The 26,187-nt window shown below is 38.4% G+C and overlaps 1 protein-coding gene across 2 annotated transcripts; it reads right to left on the bottom strand.

The window, feature by feature from the left end:
- Positions 1 to 1,599: 1,599 nt before the first annotated feature.
- Positions 1,600 to 26,074, bottom strand: DCUN1D2 (defective in cullin neddylation 1 domain containing 2). 2 transcript variants are annotated; one of them, XM_066990529.1, is made up of 7 exons: positions 25,947 to 26,074; positions 23,852 to 24,068; positions 20,900 to 21,068; positions 18,305 to 18,435; positions 5,671 to 5,753; positions 3,071 to 3,167; positions 1,600 to 2,128 (listed from the first exon to the last, which is right to left on the bottom strand). In XM_066990529.1, exons 1-7 carry the CDS (start codon positions 25,947 to 25,949, stop codon positions 2,049 to 2,051), a joined length of 780 nt encoding a protein of 259 aa, XP_066846630.1. In that variant the 5' UTR covers positions 25,950 to 26,074; the 3' UTR covers positions 1,600 to 2,048. The 2 variants fall into 2 exon arrangements, with proteins under 2 accessions (XP_066846630.1, XP_066846631.1); XM_066990530.1 differs by having other exon boundaries at positions 23,852 to 24,248; positions 25,947 to 26,061.
- Between the last annotated feature and the right edge of the window lie 113 nt (positions 26,075 to 26,187).

Below are 26,187 nucleotides of genomic sequence, written 5' to 3'. Positions count from 1 at the left end.
CATGGGGTGTTACACACTTATGCTCCAAAGCCTACAGGACAGAAGTGACTTGTTTTGGGTAGAACAAGTAGATAAATCAACTGCATTAAGAGCATACTACTGCTTTTATATCTCAGATGACTTCTATAGAATCTGTGGAATACAGGAGTTACATAAGCAAATGCCATCCTAAAAAGGACATAGTCAGAAAGTAGTAATTGGGGTCAGCATTACACCCCTAACTTCCTATACAAGAGAAGCACCTGAAGACTGAGACACTGACATCTAGCGGCTGTCATGCAAGATCTGACATTTACAAATACTGCTTGGGGTAAAGAGACTAACAATGAATCAATAACTGGGCGTTTCTAACTTGCTTGCTCTATTCCTATACATAGAAAATTTGCTAATTTGTTCAAATTTGTCCTAACCCTGCTTTCTAAACATCATACACACCTGAAATTTTCTCACGTAGAAGAACGTGAACTTCGTGTGCATGTACATTTCCTCTTGCAGACTGCGTTGACAGAAATGAAACCTGAATGCTTATATGAAAATCTTAGATTTTTTAAAAGAGTATTTTAAGTATTTATACCCTCACGACTATGAAACAAAATGTCACCATGCAATACTTAAGTTATATAACTCAATGCAGTACCTTCTCAAAAAATTCTTGCATCTAAGCAGCTCTGATTACAGCATATGTACTAATCATAGTTGTATTTACTCTTTAGCCACTCTTTAACAAACTTTTATAGAGGCTATGACAAACTCATTTTGATGAGGTAGTGTTTAGAAGAGCCCTGTGTGAAAGCTTGTTGAATAGTTTCTGGAAAAAAAAAAGTTGTGCTTAAGCATTGGAAGACACTGTTGGGGAAAAAGAAGACTGACCTCTGTACGCTTCATAATAGGTAGCTGGTGAGAGGAGAGAAAGAAATAACTGAACAAATTTGGATTTGGTGAAAACTGACTCAATTCCACTACTCTTGAGCAGTATTGCACTAATTTACTCTTTTTTTCCCCTTAAGCATTACTGAATATACAAAATATCCAGAGGCTAACATCGTTAATGTGAAGTTTCCTTTACATGAAGTTTCCTTTCCTCTGTTTTCAAAGTGGAAGCCAACTGTTGAAGTCTTTGGGCTTATTCATGTTTACTTTCTGTGAGGCTTGTCAGGAACTGCACTCATAACTTGTTGCATCTTGCTAGAACTGAAGGTGTCTTTCAGGCTAGAAATAAAAGTTATATTCTACCAATCCACTGTTTAAAATAAAGGAAATACATAACTGAAGACTAACAGAATTGATAACCAAACGAATTATAAAAGTATCTTTGGTTGGTTAAGGTCTATTTTAAAATGGTTAATAAAAAAAAGCTGGAGATGCAACAAAGCACAGAGCAGCAACCCCTTCCTCAGCAATGCTACTGCAACATGTCCAAGCTCTTCAAGAATTCAGTAATGAGGAAGTTAATCTCATTGGGAGAAAACAAAAGGCTGGGTATGCTCAAATCTATCTAAAGCTTAAAAATATAAATTCAAAATTATGGCAACAAGTCAAAAAACTCTACATGAGGACACATTCATAGAGCTAGCTTTTATAAAAATACAACATACTACATAAGTTTTACTTAGGGATTTAATTTATATACCACAAATACTGCTTTTCATATAAGTACAATATAATACAGTTTTATTTATTTAACTGCTGGTGTCCACTTTGGATCATGAACTCAATGGCATGCTGTGCTGTCAAAACTTTAATAAAATGGCCTCTAGTTAAACTTCTCCAAAGTATAAAATCATGCAAAATCTACATCCTATATGATACAACCAATACAATAATTGAAGCCAATAGCCTACAAACAGCCTGGACTATCTTCTGGAGTTTGTTCATGAAATGTCCACGAGCCATCATTTTCTTCAGACAGAAAGGAGGAATTTCTGCGTTGTCTCCGGAATCTCATCACAACCACCGAAACCAGCAACAATGTGCACAGTTATCAGCCAACAAGTCTTCGTTACCTAATGCAGTTCAGACTGTGCGTTTAGTCCACATTACGTCTGGGGTTAGGAAGTTTTACGCTTTCCTCCTGTGACTACAGGTCGTGCATATTCCACAAAATCATCTATAAGAACAGGCCACGCTCCTAAAGAGAAGTCAAGCAGGTCAGAAATTAATGTATCATTATTAGCAGTAAGTTGGCGTAGTCTCTAAATAAAAAGGATCAGAAGGTCACTTTGACTTTTCTGGCCTAGATTAGCTTTAGAATCATAAAATCATTAAGGTTGGAAGAGACCTCCAAGATCACCTGGACCAACCATCCCCCTACCACCAATGTCACCCACTAAACCATGTCCCTAAGCACCAGGCCCAACCTTTCCTTGAACACCCCCAGGGAAGGTGATTCCACCACCTCCCTGGGCAACCCGTCCCAGTGCCTGACTGCTCTTTCTGAGAAAAAATGTCTCCTCTTTTCTGACCTGAAACATGCATGACATGAAAAACACCACAAAAAAGCTCCTAAATAGTACAAAGAAACATTGCATCTCTTCTTGCAGCAACAGTTTTTAGTACAAGCAAAATGCATTTAAAGCATAATGCATGCTACAAAGTTTGTAAACATTAGTTGATAGAAAAATCATGTCATTTCTATTAGTCATTCATAACCCAGTAAATATTTCTGTACACAGCCATCCCAGTGTAGGATTTGTAAGATTAGTGACAGTGTACGTTTCTTTTAGGTTAATTTAAAAAAAAGCTTACATAGGCATTCTTGCAAGTGGAAAAAATGTTTACCCTTGCATTTAGCAGCACTTTAGGTACAAAAACACAGTTCTACTGTGACTCTTGTAGCATAACAGGTTCAAAGAGCATGGGCTGTATCACTGTGTGACAATATCTTTAATTCCATCTACATGTTACGGCAAACTTATTAGTTTTGGCAACAAGTATGTTACCCTAAATTTGCAGCTAAACCTCTACATGTAAGAAATTGAAACAAAAGGTTTCAGCATGTCCTGATGTTCATTTACAGTAGTATTTCAGTTCTGCTGTACCAACTTTTGAAGATAATTCAAGTACTGCTTACCTTCTTCATCGTAGTTGGACATATCATCTGCAATCATATTTCCAAAATCTAACAGAAGATTCCAAGTATCTTTTGGAATTGATCTTTTATGATGTTCCTGCAGAGGAAGAAAAATGGTACTGTTTAATACAAACTATTTTCAAATTCCATGGTAGTATGGCAGTACTTTATTTTGACATATACAGAAGCAGATATTTTACATTATTTATTTTTAAAAGTTGAATGCTTCCAAAGAAAACTATAAAAACTACTACTAAAGGATGCAAAAAAATGGAAGTTTCTGATATTTTGTTTGTTCTACTTTTTGCTTTTAGGGTGTGTTCCTAACTTGCTAGGGTAAAGAATAAAACAAATGTACTTTTATACTTCTACATGATGGATCTTGGTGTCCAACTGTTTCAACTCAAGCCCTTTTTACCACAACCTTTTTTACCCACCCTTACACAGTTTGTTTCAACCCGCTGGTTATATTTGCACCCGTTTTCCTCTTCTCACTCCCAGACTACCTTCTGGATCCAACATCTCAGCCTCTCAAACTATTATCTCCTTCACCATTGCGTAACATCCGCATTTTCTCCAGTTGTTTTCTCCAGTCTCCTTTTCCCCACTTCCTCCTATTTTCCCACACGACCTCCTAGTCTGATTTCAGGTATGCTCCTTTTGCCTCATTCACATGGAACAGTTTCAAGCCCGGCCAGTTTGAACAGCACCCCGAAAGGTTTCAGTACTAGTTGGTATTCTTTCAGCTTTTATTCAGCCCTCCCATTGTCATTTCTCCCTCTCAACCCTGTTCAATGCTGTAAGTTCTTGCTCCTTTCCCCTATACTGGCCCTGTAACTTGGTCAGCAGGGTCAAGGATCTGGTCATAACCTGCCACCTTCTCTTCACTTCCATCCCTCCACACCACATGGTCCTGCAGAACAACCCAAATCAGCCCTGGTGCTCATCCGACCCCTTGGGAAGCCAACTGATTAGCCTGGAGGAAAACACTCAGCTTTTGCTGGATCTGTCTTCTGCCAGCTTAGCAAGCAGAAACAGTTCATAAAGGATGGTCAGTAAAGCACCGCAGCTGCCGTAAAGGAAATCAGCAGAAATATACATGGGGAAACACAACTTGAAGCAGTTTTGAGCTGTAGGACTAGGTCAGACCACCTAGAACTCACCTCATCTGTTGATACTGCTATAGTACTTGAAGACATTAGGGGAGACTAATCAGGAATTCAGTGTCAGCCCTGATACCTAGATCTGGTTTGCAACAAGAAGTTGTAGCTGCATGTAAAGAATTAGTGTGTTTCTTTTTTTATTTTTTTAAGCATTAACACTCTGAAATATTTTGAAGAACAAACTGTATTTCTAAAATCCTGGAACTTGATCAAAATGAGGCTGACATCCACCACAACAGCAAACATGCACCCTTACTCAAGTCAAATGTCACATTTTTTGGGGCCAAGATATAACAAGCAAACAGATCTTCTGGAAAAGGTTCCTTAAAAAGAAAAACAAAACCACACCCTGAAGAGTCCTAGCTTGCTGTTTTCTTAGGTTGAATTTTTTTATTCTAAACATTTTTTTCTATTGTTTACATTCAGGTTAAATACTTGTAGCAAAATAAGACTATATTACATCTTCTAGAGTACTGCTTGAAGCAGAGACCCGTAGAACAGTTTGTTGTAACAAACTCGATCACATAGCCTAGTGGGATATTGCATTTTGATGTTTTAAGTGTTAAGTGTATTAAGGCAGTTAAAATCTGAAATGTTTTCATAAATTCTCTTGACGAAACTGGTACACATAGTCAGTGAATAAAACATACTATCCAAAAACTTCAGAAAAATATTCTAAAAGCATACACAAAAATATATGAATATAGAAAAGACTTATTCTCCTAAACTACAAAATTAAATTGAAAACTAAAGATAAATTACACATTATATGCATTTTTTTGATAGCATGTAGAAATGCAAATGTAGAAACATGGATAAATCAATTGGCTCTTTAATAAGAATATTTTGTGATTTCTAAAGTTTAATTTATGCATCTTTACTCCACTGCCCACAGAATTGCACTGGTAACAAAACTATCAAGATAAGTTCACAACTATTATCTAAAAAATGAGTCAGAATAATTACTTGGACAAAAACTTTCACTAAAAAGTCATCTCTCAGGTTAAGTCAGTCATAACAGAATTGACTTTGTAAAAAGACACAATTTATGCATTAATACCACAAAAGGCAGAGCATGGTAAAATACATGGCTCACAGCAATCACAGCTGTCTTGAGAATAAAGACAACATAGGTTCAATCTACAATTATGGCTTCAGTTCATGCAGAAGCTTTCTTAAAGTGGGTAAAGTGGGAGGATACAGGACTGTGCAAGCAGAACCCACTATTGCTTTGCTACATCTGTTTGCTTTCTCCTCAACTAGAAAACTATACAAAGATGATTTAATTTGGCTTGATTTAAGACTACCTTATATCAGTCTTCAGAAAAGTTAAAGGGAAGTATTCATAGGTCCTGTCTTTTTCTTTATTGTAAGCACAGCATCATAGAAGTCAGACTACTGTGGACTAAGGCGGGAAAGAATAAAGGACGTACTTACCAACAAGAATTTATTCCAAAGATCTAGAAACTTAAATCTTCCTGACAAGACTAAATTCCAATATGCAATTGCCATTTCTAGATCTGCAAGAGACAAAGCAAAACATTTAATATTACAGCATATCATATGCAATAAAACTGTTATGGTTAAACAATTAAGGCTACATCCAGTGTATTAAGATACAAATTTATTACATTCTTTTGAAATTCTTACAGTCATTACCAAGAACTGCTCTCTGCAGTAACCCAAAAGGCAGAAGACAAGCAGTAATGGTAAAAACTGCATATTGAACGTTACAGTCATAAAGATTAAAGTCTCTTTGTCACCACCCAACAGTGCAGGATTAAAATCACTCAATCTAGAAACAAAACAATAGTTATCAATAACCCTGCCACAAACTTAAAGAACACGCCCATAAAAAGAAGGCAAATATTAATAGAAACCCAAACATTCAAGTCTGCAGGTGCCAACTACTGTTTATTTACCACATTTTAGACACACCTGACTTGAAAGGGAATTTAAGGACAAGAGGGAATAAAAAAAGATTTGTCTGGGTATAATAATTCTACAACACCCCTTACAGCAATATAATCTTCTGATAAGTGTTTGTAGAAGAAAAACCCCTACACCCAGAACTGAAAATGTAAGACCAAGCAAGCAGATCTTATTCCACACCACGACGAGCGATGTAGGAACAAAGCTCAGCTCATGCATGCCAAGAGGAGGATGCAGCACTGCCACAAATTCAAGCAGAACAGTAACAACAGTATTAGATACAGCATTAGGGTAGAAATAAAATTTTCTTGAAGGTCTGTTTCATCTCAGCAATCCACAATAGCTAACCACTTCTGTCCCTGGTCCCACCCATAACACCACTAAATATAGTGGTGCATGCACACTGCTGTGCACCAGCAAAATAAAGGCATATCCTTTCTTAAACCACAAAATGATTTAGTTTTTGCTTTCAGTGTAGGTTAAGCACAAACCAAATATGAAACTTAACAGAAAGGGTTACCATAGCAGACGAGGAGGAAGGCTGACCTACCTACAAGAGAGGGGTGTGCTGCTTGGAACTGCGCATATCCTATTACAAACCTAAAGCCACCGCGCCACCTGAAATCAAGTTTCTCAGCACATCCAGTTCCCTAGAGTCTGTACGGTGGAGGGCTGAGGCCCAAAGTTAAGCACAGCAGTTAAGATGATGCAGACAATTGCCATACATCTGATACCCAGCTATATGGAGCCAGTGTTTCAGGTGTTTGTTCGAGTATGATCGGAGCACAAAATTTTATGTCCTAATAAACTTTCTTCAGTCCTACCAAAGTCAGATGTCTTTGCCAACGTGCTCACTTTCCACAGAAAATGCTATTTAATAGTTTTTACTTGCTGCTTAGGTATGCAAATTAATTATTCATATCTGTTATCCCAACTGAAAAGCAGAAGTGGGAAGGGAGAAACTCACATAATCTTAAGGGTTTCTAAACTTCACCGTGAAGCAACTGGCTTTGATCCCATTCACTCAGGCTTCATTATGAAGCCTCAACTTTTCCAAGCTGATCTTGTAAGCATTGGCAAGCATTAAGCAAAACGCACTTTGATGAAAAACAGTTTTACAGCACAAGAGTTTTTATATTTCAGATGAAATATTCCTTGGAAAATGGAAGAAGGTACAGGCAAGGAAGCAAAGACGGTTAGAGGTACTGCAAAAATGTTAAAAAGGAAAGAAGATGCAACACTTCTTTGGTTTATTTGGGTATTTGCAGCACCATATTTAGCAGTATGTTAAAATAAACCTGATTGCTGCAACATTATATTCAACACAATGTAAATAAAATACTATTTTAATTAACCTGACACCTGTGGAATACTTCACACCTGTGTGCCAACTGGTTCTCCTGCACAGAGATGCAGGAGTTGGTTGTTGTGACTTACAGTAACAGCACATCCTTGTCAGGATGGGGACTTGTACTGCACACACAGTAAGGTAAAGGCTGAGATTGAGGCAAACCCAACTAAATTCAAACTATGCTAGTCTGAAAGGCTTTGAAAAAAGCATCTGTCCTACTCCTCCTTTGTTGTTCAGCATAATTAACTGAAGGCCACACAATTAAAAGAGAGGAAGCCTTGATCCTAGATAAAACTGGCTCAGGGGAAGATAAGAAAAATAAATTTTAAAAAAGAAAAGTAGATCTTCCTTATCTGGTTCATAGCAATCACACAAACCCATGAACCGATACAAAGAAGAGATATTGGAACAAATGGACTAGATGGGACTATCACTCTTGGTAACGGTGCTAGTTTATGCAATCTTAACAGTATTTGGGGAAATCGGGCCTTTAGGTGTGCCATGCTGTCAAGGGATATGGCTACATACAGTTTTGTTTGAAGACATTTCTCTATCTACGTTGAAAACCTGAGTCCCAGAGGACAGAAAACTGGATTCTTCTGCTGTCGAGGGAGGGCTTAGTCTCACAGAGTTGCAGTTCTTCATTAGGCTGCTGATAGCAGTATCAATAAACTGTAATGCTGCGGAGTGCAGCTGCTACAATGAGCACAGCATTAAAAGATTAAAACAAAAACATCAAAAGAAAGAAAAAAGCCTTCACAGGATCACAGGATGGCTGAGGTTGGCAGATGCCTCTGGAGGCCACCTGGTCCAACGCCTGCTCCAGCAGGGCCACCCAGAGCCACTTGCCCAGGCCCACGTCTGGGTGGCTTTCAAATACCTCCAGGGAGGGAGGGAGGCTGCCCAACACCTCTGGCCTCATGCCCTGAGTTCTGCATCCCTGCAGAAAGATGCCTTGGCAAGGCACAGATTTGTCATGCACTATGAGGAACGTCTATCTCAACGCTGCACAGTTACAAAAGCATCAATTACAAATAAAATAAAATTGTAATTATAAAAAGGATGCTGATTTTGTACCAAAAAATATGCTTCCCATGTTATATACTAGTGATGCGAATTTTAGAAATGGAAAGGTAAAGACAGACACACAAACCTCTGGAAACTAATGTCTAAGCAAGGACCAATTTGTGTACATGTTGCATGTCATGCAGACCTTTAGTACTGTCTAAAGAGTTTGCATACACTGAAACAAAGCTTCATTATCGAGATGTTTGGCTTTCTGGATACCTAGTCTAGGTACATAATACAGCATCCCTATAGCTTTCTGTAGCGAAACCCTGAGAACTAATTGAATCACCTACAAGTGATATCAGTTATTTAAAATTATCAAATCTAAAATTATTAAAAATATCAAAAAAATCAAAGTAAAAGTAGAATTCAAGAAGGAAAAGGATAGTAAGGTAATATTTTAATTATTTCAAACATTATTTTGCTGTAATAGTGGTTATTACAGTAAACATGCTTTAGTACATTTTAGTGTTTTAGCTTTAATTCGAAATGTTAGGAACTCCTTTTATTTATACTGTTTTTACACTATTTAAAAGATTTACATTTATTTTCACAGTCAGAAATAAACGATCTTGCAAGCAGCACGATCTATTCTGAAACAATAAAACACATCCTAAATTTGTTAAGAAGATGAAAACCTCAGCCTTTGCTACCCTCATTGAACAGAAAGCTTAAAAAGTGGAAATAAATTAGCACAATTAATACAGGAGAAATAGGCTACCAGCTAAATAGCTTGTATCTACCTTCAAGGTTAGATTGAATGCTTATTTTGTTAATAAAAATTTCAGAAATTAAAGATAGAAATTAAATGAAGTTCCTTATGCCTTTGCTATGATTTTGGACACGGGGAATGAAGTCACTGCACACAAGTAATCAAGGAAGTGAGAAAACTGATAAATCAACAGACAGCAAGGAACTGACTGGAGAGGAGGATTTACGAGGAACATGAAATTAAGTTCATTTAGACCTGCTGCGCCAAAACAGCTCTCTGGGACTGCAGCACTCACTTGTCATCCTCTGCCAAGCAGAGCTTTCCAGCTCTCTCAGATTGCCCTACCAACAGAGCTGTTTATGCAGCCATGTTTGATGCTGTCAGAATACTAAATCTAATTAATTTAAATTACTGACAACTTCAGAGAAAAAAAAACACAGCATTAGTCTCCCAAGTACTTATTAAGATCTTTAAGTTATTTATAAGAATACTTCAGTATTTGTCACTGTTGCCCTTAAAATCCATAGTTAGCATGCTGACTAGGTTCTGCACATTATGATAGTAGAGTGTAGCATGTTTTAGAGCTTGGAAATAAATCATTTATCTTGATTTCCTCTCTTGAAATTAACTGACTGTACCAGTATTGCCTTCTTCCTCTGCTGACATTTAACCTTCTTATCAACACTGTAAAGCTTTGCTAAATTACACAAGTCATCCCTATGAAACAGGTTGAGCAGCTTGTTAAAAGCCTCAGTGCTCACTCAGAGTACTCTCTCAAACTACAAGGGTAGGATTTTTTACACCAGGAAGTATCAGGCAGTGCTTCCCAGTCCACCTACAGCCACAAAACAAAAAATTAGCAAAGAATGTAACACAGCTTGTAGGAGAAAACAGTTACTTTTATTAGATCAGTTAATAAAGAATTTAAAAAAATGAAATGAAAATGTCTTTGTTTGAGGCTCTCTCTCCTCAGTGCATTAACTGAACCTTACTTTACAGATTTGAAAACAAAAGTAGCCAGCAAACTATTGTACCCAAAACAGCATAAAAATTTAATCTGGACAGGTGCAAGACAAATCTATTTCATCATTCAACTGACTTATAATAGTATATTTAACCTTTGTAAGAGATGGGACTTCAGATGTTTTCTTTAAAATCATGTAATTTCCCCTACAGGATCATTGGGTTGATATTCTTTGATCTCTTCCCTTTTGTTCACGCACTGTGATCACAGGCAAATATCATACTTTTACAAAGCTAAACCAAACTGCATTGTATGAATAATTACTTGGTTTCAATAAAATTCATGGACACAGTGCAGAAACTCGTGCAGATGTGGGAACAGTGGAAACTGGCGTGAATCTAAAGAATTGGACTATCACACTACTCTCACCAAAAGACATCAAATGAATACTTGCAAGATTCAGTGAGTTACTTGACTCCTTGTTTCCTCATCTCTTAATGATTTTAAGAGTCTTCTTAGGCCTCCACATTACTAAGGATATGGACACAAAAATTAGTTTCTTTCCTAATCAGAACATTTTTTCCTACATACAAATAAAATCTACAAAGCAAAATAGCACAAAAATACTATTAGGACTCAACCTGGAAACCCTTCATCAATTTGTCAAATGTTTAAAGCAAAATAGCCCTTATCTGCAATTCGTAGCTCCCTCTAGAAGGAATAGACAAGGGGAAAAATAGAGAAGGGGTATGAAGTGAACGCTGGAAGTGGCTCAGCTCAGGATCCAACTGAGTTGTCTCTGTTCATCCCTGCAAAGCCGTAAGCAAGGAGCTTCCCAGTGCTCTACGTTAGCGGACACATAATTCACAGTGTCAGAATTACATCTCTGTGGTGGACAGGGAAGCATGGTGAATCACAGGATGCAGATTTCAGAAGAGCTCTGCAGGAATCAGTCAGGCTCTGACTGCTTATTAACTATCTCACTGATAGCAGGCTGATTTCATGCAGAACCTTTCATGCTCATTATCTCGAGCATCAGCTGCACAAAAGCAAATAAACTGCTCCTGACTGTGAGCTTGGCTTAGAAGAAGGTAATCTAAATATCAGTTTGAGCGCAGGATAATAAACCTGATTAAAGATTTTAAGACTGTCTACATCTCTCCAAATCTCCCCATGCACAGTTCAAATAAGCTACAACAGATGACTTAAAGTGGACTGGGTATACATTTCCTAAGCAAGAGCCAAACATGACTAAAAGAGTTAACATGAGTAAAAGAGTTAAGGCATTACTAGAACTGGCAGTTATGCCACACCTTTGCTGCTGCTCTTGGCCTCTCTTTATCAGAGTGCCCTGTCTTAAACTAAATTTCTCTTAAATTGGTGGCATTTTCAGAATGCAAAAAAAAAAGGAATAAAAATAAAACAAGGACCAATAAAACTTGGACAGACCAAGGCTATTCAAACACCTGAAACATGGTATTCACAGACCTCTTCCAAAGTAAACATGAAATTCATTTAATTCCCTCAATTTCTTCATCTACCCCCTCCTGTAAGTACCCTACAAATGGATCAATCTTCATTGAAAGTGGAGGAAATCCTCTTAACTAGTAAGAAAAAAAATTATAACCTTGCCTATTGTCTAAGTGTCTGTTCAAAGAATCTCAAACTTCAGATACCGCTACGATGAAAGCTAAAGATGATGTCGCTTCAATTAAAAAGAGCATGTTATACTCATCTGCTCATAGAAGATGCAACCTCCTTGAAGTCCACATACCGGATGCAAAGATAGTCATTCTTCGGGTCTTGAGGTAACATTTGATTCAAGTCTGAATGCCCTCCTCATGTATCATGTCTTGCTTGATCCCAGGAAACTGGCAGAGAGAAGGAAGCACAACCTTTTGAGCCAGTAAATAGGCGAAGGGACCACAAAGGAGCGACGAAGGACCAAATCTGCTTTTTGTCTCCATGTTGAAAGGAAGTCGAAGACCATGAAGGAACGCATTAAGTTCCTCCACTGTGCTGAAACAAACTGTAGTAAAAGTCCTGAGCATGAGGAATCTCTTGAACACATCTTGTTGGGGCTCAAAGGGAGATCCATTAAGAGACTCACAATAAGTAACAGGTTTAAAAACAAAACAAGAAAAAAAGAAAGAAAGATAGGGCTAAGGCCTTATTTTGAGCTTGAACAGTGTCCTTAAAAATCTCAACTGCTCTACACACAACATGACTGAAGATCAGTAATACTGTCTTTACTACAGTTATCAAGCAAGAGCTAGGATGCAAAATTTCACTCAGACTGCAGTAGAAAAAGCTGAACTTTGGGAGTAGAAGGTGAGATAAACCTCTCCAAATCTGCACCACGCAAAACTTAAGAGTTATTGTAACATATATACTAGCAAGACCATGAGAAAACAGATAAACAGGCAAAACTAGTTATTCATAATAATCCTTTGTCTGAGTTTCCTGGCAAATTGGACCTTAATAAACTGCACCTTTTATATTATCTCAAAGATACCAACAAAGCACTCGGATGCAGCTTAATATGTCCAAATATTATGTCTGCCAGGTCCAATATTCAGCCATCGAGATAGCATTGCTGCATGAAACCTTGTTATCTTTCTTCCTGAGTTCCGTCTACCACTCCGAGGGCAGCAGCCTTAACAGTCATAAACATCCATCTTTTTCTCAGACAACAATCAAATCTATTCAGGTGTATCAGAGACTTGACAGCTGGGTCCTAAGCAACATTAATCAGAACATGTTTTTCTGTTTCAAGGAAATCATGGTAGACCTCATGCAATATGCTTTTGTTTCCTGTATTTCACTACTTATACGAGCTATCACCTAGGGGTACTAGTACCACTTTTTACTTTTTTTTTTTTAAAAAGTGTATATGCCTGACTGAAGCAAACTACTTGACAATATTAAGTGAATAAAAATAAATGGAATATTCAAGTTAGACGAGACTATGGAGAGAAAGAAAAATTCCCTAGTATCACCAGGTTAGCCGTCGAAAAGAGACTCCTATAAAAGACAGTCCTGTTTCTAGGAATTAATACTGATGTACTGAACAATTTGCCTAGTTTGGGGCCTGACAGAATCAATGCAACTGAATTTACTGGAGAGGATTCTTCACATCTAATTATGTAAAGGCAGAATTTCTTGCACTACTTCTGAGTGGAACTATAGAAGAAGAAATTAAAGAAGCAGCTGAAGACGGACTGTTCTAAAAATGAATAAAACAAACAATACTGCAACAAAAGAACCAGAATCCCTTTCCTATAGTGAAATCCACTGTACCACAAAGATGACCATGTCAGATATCAAAATTCTTTTTCATCACCAAAATAACTTCTAAGAAGGGCTTCTGGGTCTTTCCACTCCCACCCTTACAAATGTCAGCTGGTGTAATGAAAGATACTATAGCTCTTGCTGATATCTCCTAAAAGAGAGATGTTTGGGACCTATGGATTTATTTTTTCTCCAAGATATGCTCAGGTAAAAAGCTTCACTGAAAACTGACAGCAATCCCAGAAAGAAATAGAAATTCAGTCTGAAAGCACTGATGGTTAAAGTGAAGCTAGATGTGATCAAATTCAAAGCACACTGAAGCAGCCTCAAACTGCTACCTACCATATCTGAGACTCCAAGGAGGTTCTAGGAGATCACACTCAAATTTATTTTCAGTAGTTCTCTGCCAAACTGGGAGAACTTGTCTATAGGAGTCAGTCCTATATCTAACGCTGTCCAACACTTAAGTAACTCAGATGATACAACAAAGGAAACCTTCGTTAAATCTGCAACTTATACAAAGCCTGGGAAAACCTGGGAAAAGTGTAGCATGGTAGAAGACAGGACTAGAATTCAAAGTTATCTGTACAAATTGAAAAAAACTCTTGAAAGTAAATGGGGAAGATTTCACTAAGGAGAAATGCAAAGTAATACAGCTAGTAGGAATAATCAACTACAGAAACAGAAGACTGGAATCAACTGGGTGCATTGCAGTTCTGCAGAAACCCAGTAATGTAATAGATCACAAACTGCTGACATTATCAGTGTTGAAATATAAGCAAACTTAATACTGAGATGTAAAACAAGGAGCGAAGTACCTAAGGCAAATGAAAAGTCTAGCTTATTTGGGTACTACAAGATAAGAGAAAGATCAATTAGATTGCAATGGAAAAAATACATGATCAGAGGGTTGGAAGATATAATTTATTCAAGTAGTTGGTTTTACTCAATCTAGAGACCAAGGGAAGACATTTACCTGCCAAATATGTAAGAAGCTGTTACTGACTGTGACATTTTTCTGTGTATTCACTCTGGATGTGTAAGTATTGAACTTCAGAACTCATGAACATAGATTTAATTTGTACACTAGAAAACAATATAAAATAGTAACCATAAGTGTGAGCAAACATTGACACAGATGTACAAGACCTGTTGTCAGAAATTTAAGAACTTACTAAGCAAAGGCAGCAGCTTCCAAACTTTTTCAGCCAGAGGACTACAGCTAACAGATCTAAAATCTTGCAGATAACTACTGAAACCAAGAAGGCAAGGTGGTATACATTGCTAGCACACCACTGAATGCTTGGGTAGAAGAACATCTGTGAGGAACTGTTTTGGTAGCACTTGATCCTATCTGGCACAAAGGAATGCACTAAGCAATTGTTTCTCTACCTTTTAAACTGAAAGGCTGCCAGGCATATTGAAAATGAACTCGTGATTCATTGTATTTCCTAATGTTCTTCGGTGGAAATGGGGAAAAAAATAAAGTAGTAACTGCTGCTTATTGTTTCTTAAAACAAAAGCAATAGTGTTTGTTTTTTTTTTTTTTTTTTTTTCCACATAGAAATTCATCTGGCGAGCTCTCATCTCATTTTTTGTTTGTTAAAAAATGTGGTAGCACTTAGCCCAGAGGATCCTACCATTTTAATTACATCATCTTTTACATGTTATGCTATTAATAATCTGCTACAAATATGAATTTTATGTTTGTTAATGACACAATGACAAACCTGTTTAGTTTTCAAATATGAGTATTGATAGGTCATGTGTATTCCTGAGAATCAAACAATACTCTTTTAGCATACAGATCGCTGTCCAAAGCAATGAGTGCAACAGCTATGAGACTCGGTGATTTAAGTTCCCAGTGTAGTTAAAAGAAAAAAAAAGTGCTGGATACTTTAAGCCTCCAAAAAAATAAAATCACATTAAAATATTTTGTAACTGACAGGCAGGAAATAATTCCTTTTGTCATTTTCATTTCATTATTCACTTTTATCTCTACTTTCTATAAGCTTACTGACCTCTTAGTCTTCAAGTCATAATTCAAATGTGAGTGTCTGTAGGCAAACACTATTACTGTAGCACGTCATCAGAAAAAAAATTAAGGCAAGCAGCTAGGACAGTTGCTTGGGAGCATCCTATATTTACACAGGATTGCACATCATCTAACATGCATGTGAGGAGGAACAAGAGATCTAGATCTTCACTGTAAAAGGACCTAGGCGAGGTTTATACCAGCTCGTTTAGTGACAAATCAAGTTGTGCATTCTGTTTAACTGCCTGCACTGAATTCATAAAAGCATCGTGAGCCAAGGCTCCAAAGTCAGTAAGAGAGAAACACACTTTTTACATGAGTGAGATATGTTCCTGCATCTCCTTGACAGCAGTCACTGGGACACAACTACCACACAACCCCATGCAGTTGTGGAGAGAGGGAGGGAAGATGAACAGATAGAAGAAAATACATAGAGTATATAGAGAAGACGATGTAAAGTAAGAAAGGACCTCATCCTGTATGAGGGGTAGCTGAAGAGAGTACCATTCTCAACCCATAGAAATGCTCTTGTAAGATAACTGTCTGAAATTCTTTTGCTTAGTTTCTTGTCTTTACTTTGTTTTTGTTTTTCCCCCAAAGAACAGGAATAACCCTTAGAACAATCAGAGCAGAAAGCAGCATGTAGTAAACACCAACCAGTATTTTTTTTTCTTCTTTCTCTCCGCTCCACTGAACACAATGGCATTCCTTGAAAAGAGTCCAACTGCAAACCTATGCAGCGTTAATTTTTCTTTGGCTAAGCTATCACTGACCTCAAGCACTGAAAAAATACCGTATCAGTCAATATGCTTGCTCAGCACCCTTTTCTGCTCAACCTGTAGTGGCCCAAGTTCACACCAGAGAGAAGTATATATCTCCGCTGAAATAGGTAGAACCTGATTAGATTTATTTAATATCTAGAATAACCTTAACAACCCCAAAAGAAGTCTGACCAAAATGTCCTCAAAATACTGTCAACTAAGCACTACTTGAAATTAAGGAACAGTAAGTATTGGCAGAATTATTAAAATTCCTCAAACCTGAAATCAGCAACGGTTCCAATCAACTCTTTCTATAGCATATTTTACACTTGGCTTTCTTTCTGTTCTAGTTAGTTCATCCCGCTAACACTTCAACTTTTAGTGCAAGAAGGCACTTTGGCATTTTATTGCTGAAAAGTACCACTCTTACAAAACAGTGAAGACAGACATCAATGAAAGGGCTTCTATACCAAATAAACAGAAGTAATGGAACACAACTAAGTTTCCTTTTTCCTCCTCATGTCAAATAAACAGTACATTCAGTTCCATAATCTGGGTTGGGCTGCCTTCCCTCCCCCTCTCTCTTTGTACAGACTTAGGCGAAAAGCTTTTGAGTCCCATTTCCCAAGTACATGAGTTTCAAGTTGGAAGTGAGCCAATTAAAACAGGAAACCATTTGTAATATTTCTGTAGGTATCCCATAAATTCCAACCTCAGCTGTAACCAACCTACTTTTTTTCCCTGCAGTCTGATGGAGCTAGGCTTTTTAAAGCAGAAGCAAGAAAATGAACAACTAGTTGATGAACTTGAACTCCAACCACCTCCACAGAACCTCTACAGGTCTATTTCATTTGTGTCTAGAAAGGTGGCATGTGACGCAAGGAAGACATATGTAATAAAAGAAGAAATTGCTGCAAAAGATAAAGAAAATGGGACACTGACTAAAAGCTGTCCACAGTTTAAAAAAAGACTTCGGAAAACACAAGAGATTATTACTCCAAGTAATTCCCAAGAAAGAATGAGGTACAGACACTACTGCTTGAGCAGGCCTAAATTAATATTCTGCTTCTCCTTCCCACTTCTTTGAACAATTTTTGAGAAAGAGTATTTGTTAACATGCTTGCCAAGCAATGTAGACACGCAATTAAAGTGGCTAGGCTTAAAACAAACAAAAAAACCAATCCACACACTTCTTAACCATTGCACAAGCGTACAGTGATGATGACATGATGCTGTTCTACACACAAGACTGGGTCTTCTGGAAGTGGACATATATTTGAAATTTTATCTTACAATTTTTCCCATCTATTCCCAAACTACAGGTATTTTTCATTTGAATATAAAAATTGGATTTTTGATTTGAGAATAAAATATTGGAATTTAACTAACATGTCCTTTTCACTCCAGCAATACAAGACATGGACTGGGACAATCTCAAACTTTAGAGACAATAACAACGTAACACTTCATAAATCATATGCCTATTTCTGCTCACTAGCTTTGAACCAAATCCATATTACTTATTTTAGAAACTTTACATAAAAACTGTGGGCAAAAGCCAAAAATTCTTGAAAGGACAATATCTTTTGCCCAGAGTTTTCTCCCTCTTTTCAAGCTGATACAGAGATTTTGTTTCAGCTTTATTCTGAACAAAACAAACAGGAGGAGCTCATTAGCTAAGTCTTTATTTTAAACAAAAAATGATGTCAGGGGTCTGAAGAACTGCAGGAGCTTCCTTTGACAAGAAGAGAGATAATGTCAAAGCTAGCAGAAAACCCTTTTAAATTACCTGTACCAAGGGGACATTTAAGAAGAGATTAATTGACAGAAGAGGGGAAAGAGGAAAAGTCAGGAAAAATAATTAATAATGAATTTACTATACAATTGCCAATGAGACAACTATATTATTGGAAGCATTTGGAATTGAGTTCACTGTCTGTAGATTTTTTCTACTTACCTAGACCTTTTTGTCCAGGGTTTTTAGCAAAGTTGAAAGTAAATTGATAAAAATCTTTGAACTTTGTTGGATCCTTCAGTTCTTGTTCCAGTCGCGGCAATAGAGCTTTTAGTTTTTCTGTGGTGTCACACCTGTTGCAAGAGAGATTACATTATATAAAATTAAGGTATTTTTTTAGTTTCAGAGCAAAATAAAACAGTAGTTAAGATAAAAACAGTGTCTCTTCAGATAGAATTTTAAAAAATATGACAATCCTTTACTAAACATTTTTAGGTAGAACAATACACATAGGCCTTTATAATCCTTCCCTTTCGTAGCTGTTGTAATATAAGCATTTTTTTTAATCTAATTACACTTTATTCATTCCCTGTTCTACATAAATGAAGAACTGTGTGCTATGTTTACAGCTAATCTCAATGTTAGAGGATTTTCCAACAAAATGAACTATTTGCAAACATCTGCTTGTCACCACTGTACATCTACAGATAAAACCTGGGAAAAAAAAAGTGAGCCTTTGACAACACTTTGAAGGCTAACAAACCGTTTAACAGCTTGGCACAGGTAAGCTAAGATGGAATCAAATTACTGAGATTCTAGCAGAAACACATCCCTTACCACAACTGAAGTATTTCCTGTGAAAGGGTATGACCTAACAAGATGCAATTTTAAAAGAAAAAGGGTTTTCCCTACATCAAGGAATCAAATGCATATTCAAGATTTACAGGATATTACCAATACTCTGAACTGCACCTTGAAACTCAAAGAGACGGAAACCGGTTTCAAAAAATCTTGCTGATAAAATTTCTCAGTACCTAAATGATTGCATTTATTTTAAAGCTTCAATAACGATTTTATTAAAGAATGGATGGCTATAGAAAAATCCATACAATGCAGATGTCATTCTAGATGCTTTGCATGTTACAGATTTAAAAAAAAAAACAGAAAACCTCTCATCTCCAACAGTACCTGGTAGAGGAAAGATGAGGAATTGTGCCAAGTTTTCAACTGAGAGCTTCAGTTTCCTGGGGACATGATCTACCTAACAATAGGAACACTTAACATGCCTTCCTTCTGCTTCCCATTCACACCCTGAAAGTGCTATGTGGACTAAGCCTCAAGGAATGTCTTCTCATTCAAATCTTAACCTGTGTTCAATGCTAACAAAACACAGACTTTGCACATCCTGTATGTAACAAAAAGCATTCCAAATTATCAATAAGCAGCATACCAGTGGCAAGCAGGTATAACCAGATTATGCTTCCAAGAACTCTAAAAGGAACAAAGAGGTAAAATTCACAGACCTCTGTGAAACGTACCTTGGAATGTCATGAGGATATATGATCAACATGACAATAAAGTTACAAAACAATATCCAAGCCAGAAACCACAGGAGGATTACCAAAATCTTTTTATTTTTATTTTTAAATCAGTTATATCAAATAATGCTGGCAGCCTTCAATATAACAGCATGACTGCTTGAGTGTTCTCTATGGCTAGAGAGTCGTAATTATTCACAACCTATCCAAAAGCCAGATTGAAAGGAACAAAATAAAGCAGTGGAGCTCAGATGATGTTCAAAGATCATCTTATTTTCTGAATATCCTTACCTAAAAAGTAAAGCTTAGACACAAGTCAATAACTGATGAGGTCAGTAACAACAGACTGCTAGGACCCCTGCTCAACAAACTACTGCATTTGCTGCAAGTTGCCCTACTGTAGAAAGGTATTTATAAAGTGTCATTCTAAACCAAAGTTTATTTAACAACAAAAAGTATGCACAATAAACTGTAATTCCCCGCTTACCTAATGCAATCTGTTAAAAATATATATGTATATATAAGGGTCAAAATGATATACCTAAGTAATACTATATTTCTTCTACAGAATTATACATAAAATATTAATTTATGATGATAAATGCTAAACTGGTGATTTTATTGCTAAACAGGAGCAACAAGTTTTAACCTCTGTCTACTCTCCAGAACAGTTCAATAATTCAGGAAGAAAAAAAAATCTTTTATCAGTTATGTCAGAGTTGGAGCAATTAACTTTTTCTACCACTAATATTCTCATTTTTATTTCAGTTCCTTAGAGATATTCTCTACAAATTAAGTATCTAGCATAGAAGGCAATAAAAGAAAACTGCATTTTGTAAAACTGGTAAAAAGAAAGAGTTCCATTTGGTGGTGATAAGACAAAGAACTAAAAGTTCTTTTCTGCTGTCCTTTTCTGCTTTATTTCTTCTCAATGCTGACAATTTTTTGGAAACTTCTCCAGTGATGTTCATCTGTTAACAGCACAGGGTCCAACAAAACCGTAACACAATCATACATGTATTTATGTAAGTTACATGAAAAAATCAGCATATCTGGCTGTACTATTAAGAATTATTTTGCTTCTACCTTACCGAGGCTGTTAACATTTTGCAGTACAGCACCAATTTACAGAAGACTGGACACTACAGGCCTTGAGCAGCTGTTAAGCTTGGCACCATCATTACCAGCTTTTCAAAGCTTCACACTTGATTCAATTATAAATATTTTAATCAGAAACTGAGCACATTACATTTTGAATCATGAAGAAACTGATACTCACCCCAGCTCTGTCATGCCATCTACAAATTCCTTTTTACTAAATTCACACTGAGTAGCTGCCCTGAACTTCCATGCTACAACCAGCACGCTGATACTGGCAGGGTCCAGGCTTAAATCATCACAGAACTGCTGAATCCCATCAATGCCAATTTTATTTTCATCTTGCGGGTCTGCAATTCAAAACACAAAGAGAAGAATTACAATTATTCATAAGAATATTTACCAAAAGTCATCAGCACAGCTCTGAGATGCTGCATATCACAGGTCTTCAGTTTTACACAAGCTTCACTTGAAATCTACCTATTCGGCAGGTAGATCAAGTATTCTGCAAACTTCCCTAAGAATTGGCTTGCAACTTTTACAAACAGTAACTTTAACAAAGCAGTTTTGTCTTCTCTCCACAATGCTCCATGCAAGATCCAAATTTACAGGAAGAAATGCCTGACTGAATCTACAAAGCAGCAAGGCTGACAAATACATCCAACTGCACAATGTATTTACTGGTAGCATATAGCTAACTTAAAAAAAGCAAATAAACAAAAAACTTACCAAGCAAGGCCAGAGATTTTTTCCTGATAGTGGCTGATGAGAATACACTACAAGTGTACACTGAAATATTTTTGGTTTTAATTGTAAGCCAGGAAAATCACCACAGCATTGCTCAAACGATGCCTCAGCACACTAGTGGCTTATGATAAACAATACAACTTAGAAAATGTTATGTTTCAGTAGCACTAAGTACCTTTTTAAGATTAGCACCACACTTCTTAACTACCTGAATGTCAGGGTTGGTAACAATGCTGTAACTGTAACAGAATTCTCTCTTTAAAAAAAAACACTAAAAATTACACCTTTAGTTCTAAAGACTTTACTCGAGGTATCCCTTGAGTAAACTTAAAAAATTAATCCCTTAAGCTAGTAAGATTTTCAACTACACTACTTTTTAAGTCCTTATTCTATGACTGATCAAAAATCCAGTTTAAGAACCATTTTTTTTGTTTTGTTAACATAAGATACCTTTCTCTTTTCCAGACACAGCTACAGTGGCAAACATACTAAAAAGGGAAAGTAAATTTAGCAAAGATTTATAGCCATTACACAAAGAATTATTACGGACTTTTGAGCACGAATAACAAGTAACAAGTCTACTGTGTGCCAGATCTAGTTCTGTGACAAGATGCCTTTTTTGTATAACTTGGGAATAATTGAAGATATGAAGGCAAAAAGTGTGTGTGTGTTTTAAAATCAATGGAAACATTTTGATGGACTTCAACAAGGACATCCTTATCATGCTGCATGTCATCCAGGTGACTGGGAACAAAAATGAATTTGTTTTGATAAAGCTGCTGGATAAACAGATAAGACAACTACCACCAAGATGGCACAGCAAACGGAAGACCTCTCATCTCAGATTTCGAATATAATGCAATGTATGCAGTAATTCTATAAACCTTAGTGAACACAGGAATCCCATCTTGTTGAGAGGCCATGTGAAGTTTAAGCTACATCTAAGCACCTTTCCCTAGGTGCTTAATCAATTCTGCTTTCTCTCAAATCTTGTGAAAGTTTTGTTAAGTTTACGGTTTTACTGGGATTTGCAGTAGAATTGCAAAGGTGTGCTGCTAACCAAAACACGGACATATAACTGAATAGACTTTTCTTTCACAAAAATAAGAAATAAATTTTTTATTTTTTAAAAATGTATATATTCTTGGCAGCATTCATGAATTGGTATACATATTTTTGACCCAACAATCTCTATGACTGACATGCACAGATCAAGGAAAGGACTGAGAGAAAGAGATACAGACATATTAAAAACAAAGAGTGGTTCATTAATCCAACTTCTTCCACCTTCTCAGAGGAAATGCTACAGTTTTGCTGATTCTTTGTCTCTCCCGCAATTCATTACCACCTTATAACAAAATATTGAAGTGTCTATATTTAAAATAGAGCGTGTGATTTAAAAAGTAGAAAAAAGCGGAAATACTACTGTAAGAACAGGACGAAGTATATATGAAGCATGCTATATACTACAATTAGAAAAGTATGTAAAATCATAGCTGGTTAATTTTGAAGAGTCCATTTTTTAAAACACAAGGTTTACAGATCTCAACAGTGGCTGGTACTGATGCTTCTAGGGCACTCGGCATTAACACAAAGAATGCATGTGTTCACATCAGATGTCCACATTTCAGAAAGCCCTGTTACCTTGATCACGTACATTCTTATGTACGTTCTTATATGACTATCTATTCCTTTTATTTTTCCTATGTTTTTAACAATGCTCCAAAATCAAATGAAACAACCCTGCCTTTAATCTGTTTCCCTGTGGTTTTCCCTCCAAGCCTCTCTGAACACAGGCATCATTTTTGCTGTCACAAGCAAGCATAAAGAATAAATTAAGGATGGAGTTTCAAGACTACTTTCTGAGTTCTCATTTTACTGCTTAGTCAGGCTTCTAGCCGTAATGTTACCTGATATGCTTTTGATTTCAATGTATAGAAATACTACCATCTTTGAACTAAATTAACTCCCCCAAATATTTGTACAGGAATCACGTGTATTATTATTTTGCCACACGAAGTGTATCACGGATATATTTAATAGCAGCTACCAGCAATAAATCCAGTTCCATGATAAACTCTACTTTCCTTTCTACCACATGTAGCTGAGATTTTCTTCACATAAGGTTTAGTTTTCTGTTGTGAATTTATTTTAAACTCTACAGGAATATCTAAGGAAGCTGCGTATCGGAACACTAAGAACATTTAAGACCTTTCTCATTCTTACCTCACTACTACATACAGAGTAAGAAGCACAAGTCAACAATCTTTCCTTAAAACACCTTAAGAATGGCAGAGGGAAGAATAGGAATATCACCCCAAAAGAAATTTAAAAAAAACATACAAAACCCAACCCAGAGCAAGAAAAAAAAAAAAACAAGCCTTACCTTTGTATCGATTATACAATTGTTCTAATTTCTTCCTGTCTACTGAATTTTTCATGGATTCTTTGTAGTACAAGTCTGGGTTCTGGAAGTAGTTGTCTGTTGCCACTTCTAGTTTCCACTCATTCTGCATTAAGCAGTATATAGCAGTCCTTTCCCCGGCCTGGGTAAAGGCCATAAACTGCCGGACCTTGTCCTTCTGTGACGATTTAAGCTTATGCTTTGGGATGCAAAAGAAGCAGGAAAGCCAATGAAGCTAATCCAGAAGTTTGTTTCAGCATTCTACTACTACTGCCTATATTTAAAAGGGTTTAGTTTTCTCGTTGGTGACAACTTTCACTTCAGAATTACAGGAAGACAAAGCCTTGTTCTTCTGCAGTTAAAAAGACAGCATTTTCTTCTGAAAATCGAAACAACAGCATCTATATGTACACTTTTAGCAAAAAAAATATTCCACTAGTAATAGAGTTATATGCTGCTCTACTGCTCACATATGCAAGAGTCTTTTCTGTTCTGCTCTGTAACATCAGCAAACACAAGTTTCATCATATACAACACGGCTATATCCTGAAAATATGACCATTGGTCACATAAACAAGAAATCACACAGGCCTGATGCACAGATTCTCAGATCCTGCGTAAGTCCTTTGGGAATGGAGAAAGTGAGAAATCTGCTTAAAGGTTTTCCTAACGCTAATGCAAAGTTTAATCATTTTAAGCGATCAACTGAAAGTCAGAAGCATTTCTCACATTTTTATGTTAGGAACTATTAACTCGTGCCATCAGAAGATATAAGACCAAAAGGAAACGAAGCACACACCCCAGAGGTTTGCTGAATGCTGCAACGAGTCTATAAAGTTTCTGTAAACATGATCTAAAACTTTAATTTTCTCTGGAAAAAAAGCTATTTGCACTGTTAGCACATTAACCAGCAAAGCGGCCTGTTGCAGTGGCACCGAGGCACCACTAAGGGGTCCCCCTTAATGACAGCTAATTGCCGCAGCCACCAATTGCAGCACCCCCAAGTCTGTGGGAATAAAAACAAGAGGCGGGAGAAGGGATTTTCTAGGGAGCAAACTTGCCGTCGCCATCGGTCAGCGCGATCCTGCTGGAGGAAGGAGCTAGCTTAAACCCAACTCTGGTTTTTTATCACGTTTTGACACCACTGGACGCGTTATCTGAGAAATCTGTCTCAAGCTGCTTACTGCTGCCTGAAGCAGCGGGTGAAGCAGAAAACACCCCCCCGGGGGTGTCCGAAATATCGGTGGGACGGAGGCTGCCGCTGGCAGGGGGGGCAGCACGCCGCGAGCGCGGGACCACCCCCGGGTTTCCTCCTTATCTCTCGGACACAGACGGAGCCTACGGATGGGCTCGGGACAAGCAACGCACGGCACAAACAAGATACGGACTGCGGTCTTTCCCTGTTTTATATAAGCAGAAAAACGCAAAGCTTTTCGCGTAAGAAGGACCCCCCCCCCCCCCCCCCCCCCCAAAACCAACAACAGCAGCGTGCTTTGGGATGAACCCCTCAATAACCCCTCCCTTCTGACGAAGGTTCAGACACCGGAGCCGCCCCCCCCCCCCTCACTAACCCCTCACCTACCCAAACCCCTGAGCCAGGGGGCACCCAGCAGGGGTCGGGGGGGGGGGGGACACCCCAAAAGAGCCATGACCCCCACACCTGAGGGGCCGGGGGGGACGGACAGGGGGACAGACGGGGGGACGGACACGGAGGGGGGGTTGCGCGTCCGCCCGCAGCCCAAAAAAGGGCAAGGTACGCGGCTGCCGGCTCCGTGCCCGCCCCGGGTCACCTTCCCCGCTGCCTGCCGGCGGCACCGGGGGGACACCGGGGGGACACCGGGGAATGGGGGGGGTTGGTCCCCGCTCGCCCCCCGCCGTGCCCCGGAGCAGGGCTCGGGACGCGGTGCCGGGACGGGAGGAGGGACGGGGGGGAACGGGGCGGGGAATTGGGGACCGCTGCGCTTAACGGGGCGGGCAGCCGAGGGCTGCCCGGGGTCCCCCCCGCCTCCGACCCGTCCCCGCTCCCCGCTTCTCGCCGTGCCCCCCTCGCTCCCTCCCCCCCCGCCCCGCCGCCTACCATGTTCCCAGCGGCGCTTCGCCCAACTTCACCGCCCGCCGCCGCCTCCCGCGCAGGCGCCGAGCAGCGGCGCCGCCTACCGCCGGCCGGCCGGGCAGCGGGATCGCCCCGCCGCCTTCCTCCTCCTCCCTCCTCCTCCTCCTCCCGCGCCGCGGGTTAGGCCGCGGTCGGGCGGCGGACTACATCTCCCGGCGTGCTCCGCGCCGCGCCGCGCCGCCCGCCGAAAGGAGCAGCCCCGCCG

This window comes from Anser cygnoides, chromosome 1, assembly GCF_040182565.1.
Source record: "Anser cygnoides isolate HZ-2024a breed goose chromosome 1, Taihu_goose_T2T_genome, whole genome shotgun sequence".
In the NCBI taxonomy this organism is placed as follows: Eukaryota; Metazoa; Chordata; class Aves; order Anseriformes; family Anatidae; genus Anser; species Anser cygnoides.
This window is presented reverse-complemented; position numbering and strand designations above follow the sequence as displayed.

What these genes read in the sequence shown, in the direction of transcription:
- DCUN1D2 (XM_066990529.1), bottom strand. An exon ending in CCCTGGACAAAAAGGTCTAG is followed by an intron (nt 5,754 to 18,304) that starts GTAAGTAGAAAA and finishes TGTCTCTTGCAG; the next exon opens with ATCTAGAAATGGCAATTGCA. An exon ending in TTTGGAATAAATTCTTGTTG is followed by an intron (nt 3,168 to 5,670) that starts GTAAGTACGTCC and finishes CTTCCTCTGCAG; the next exon opens with GAACATCATAAAAGATCAAT.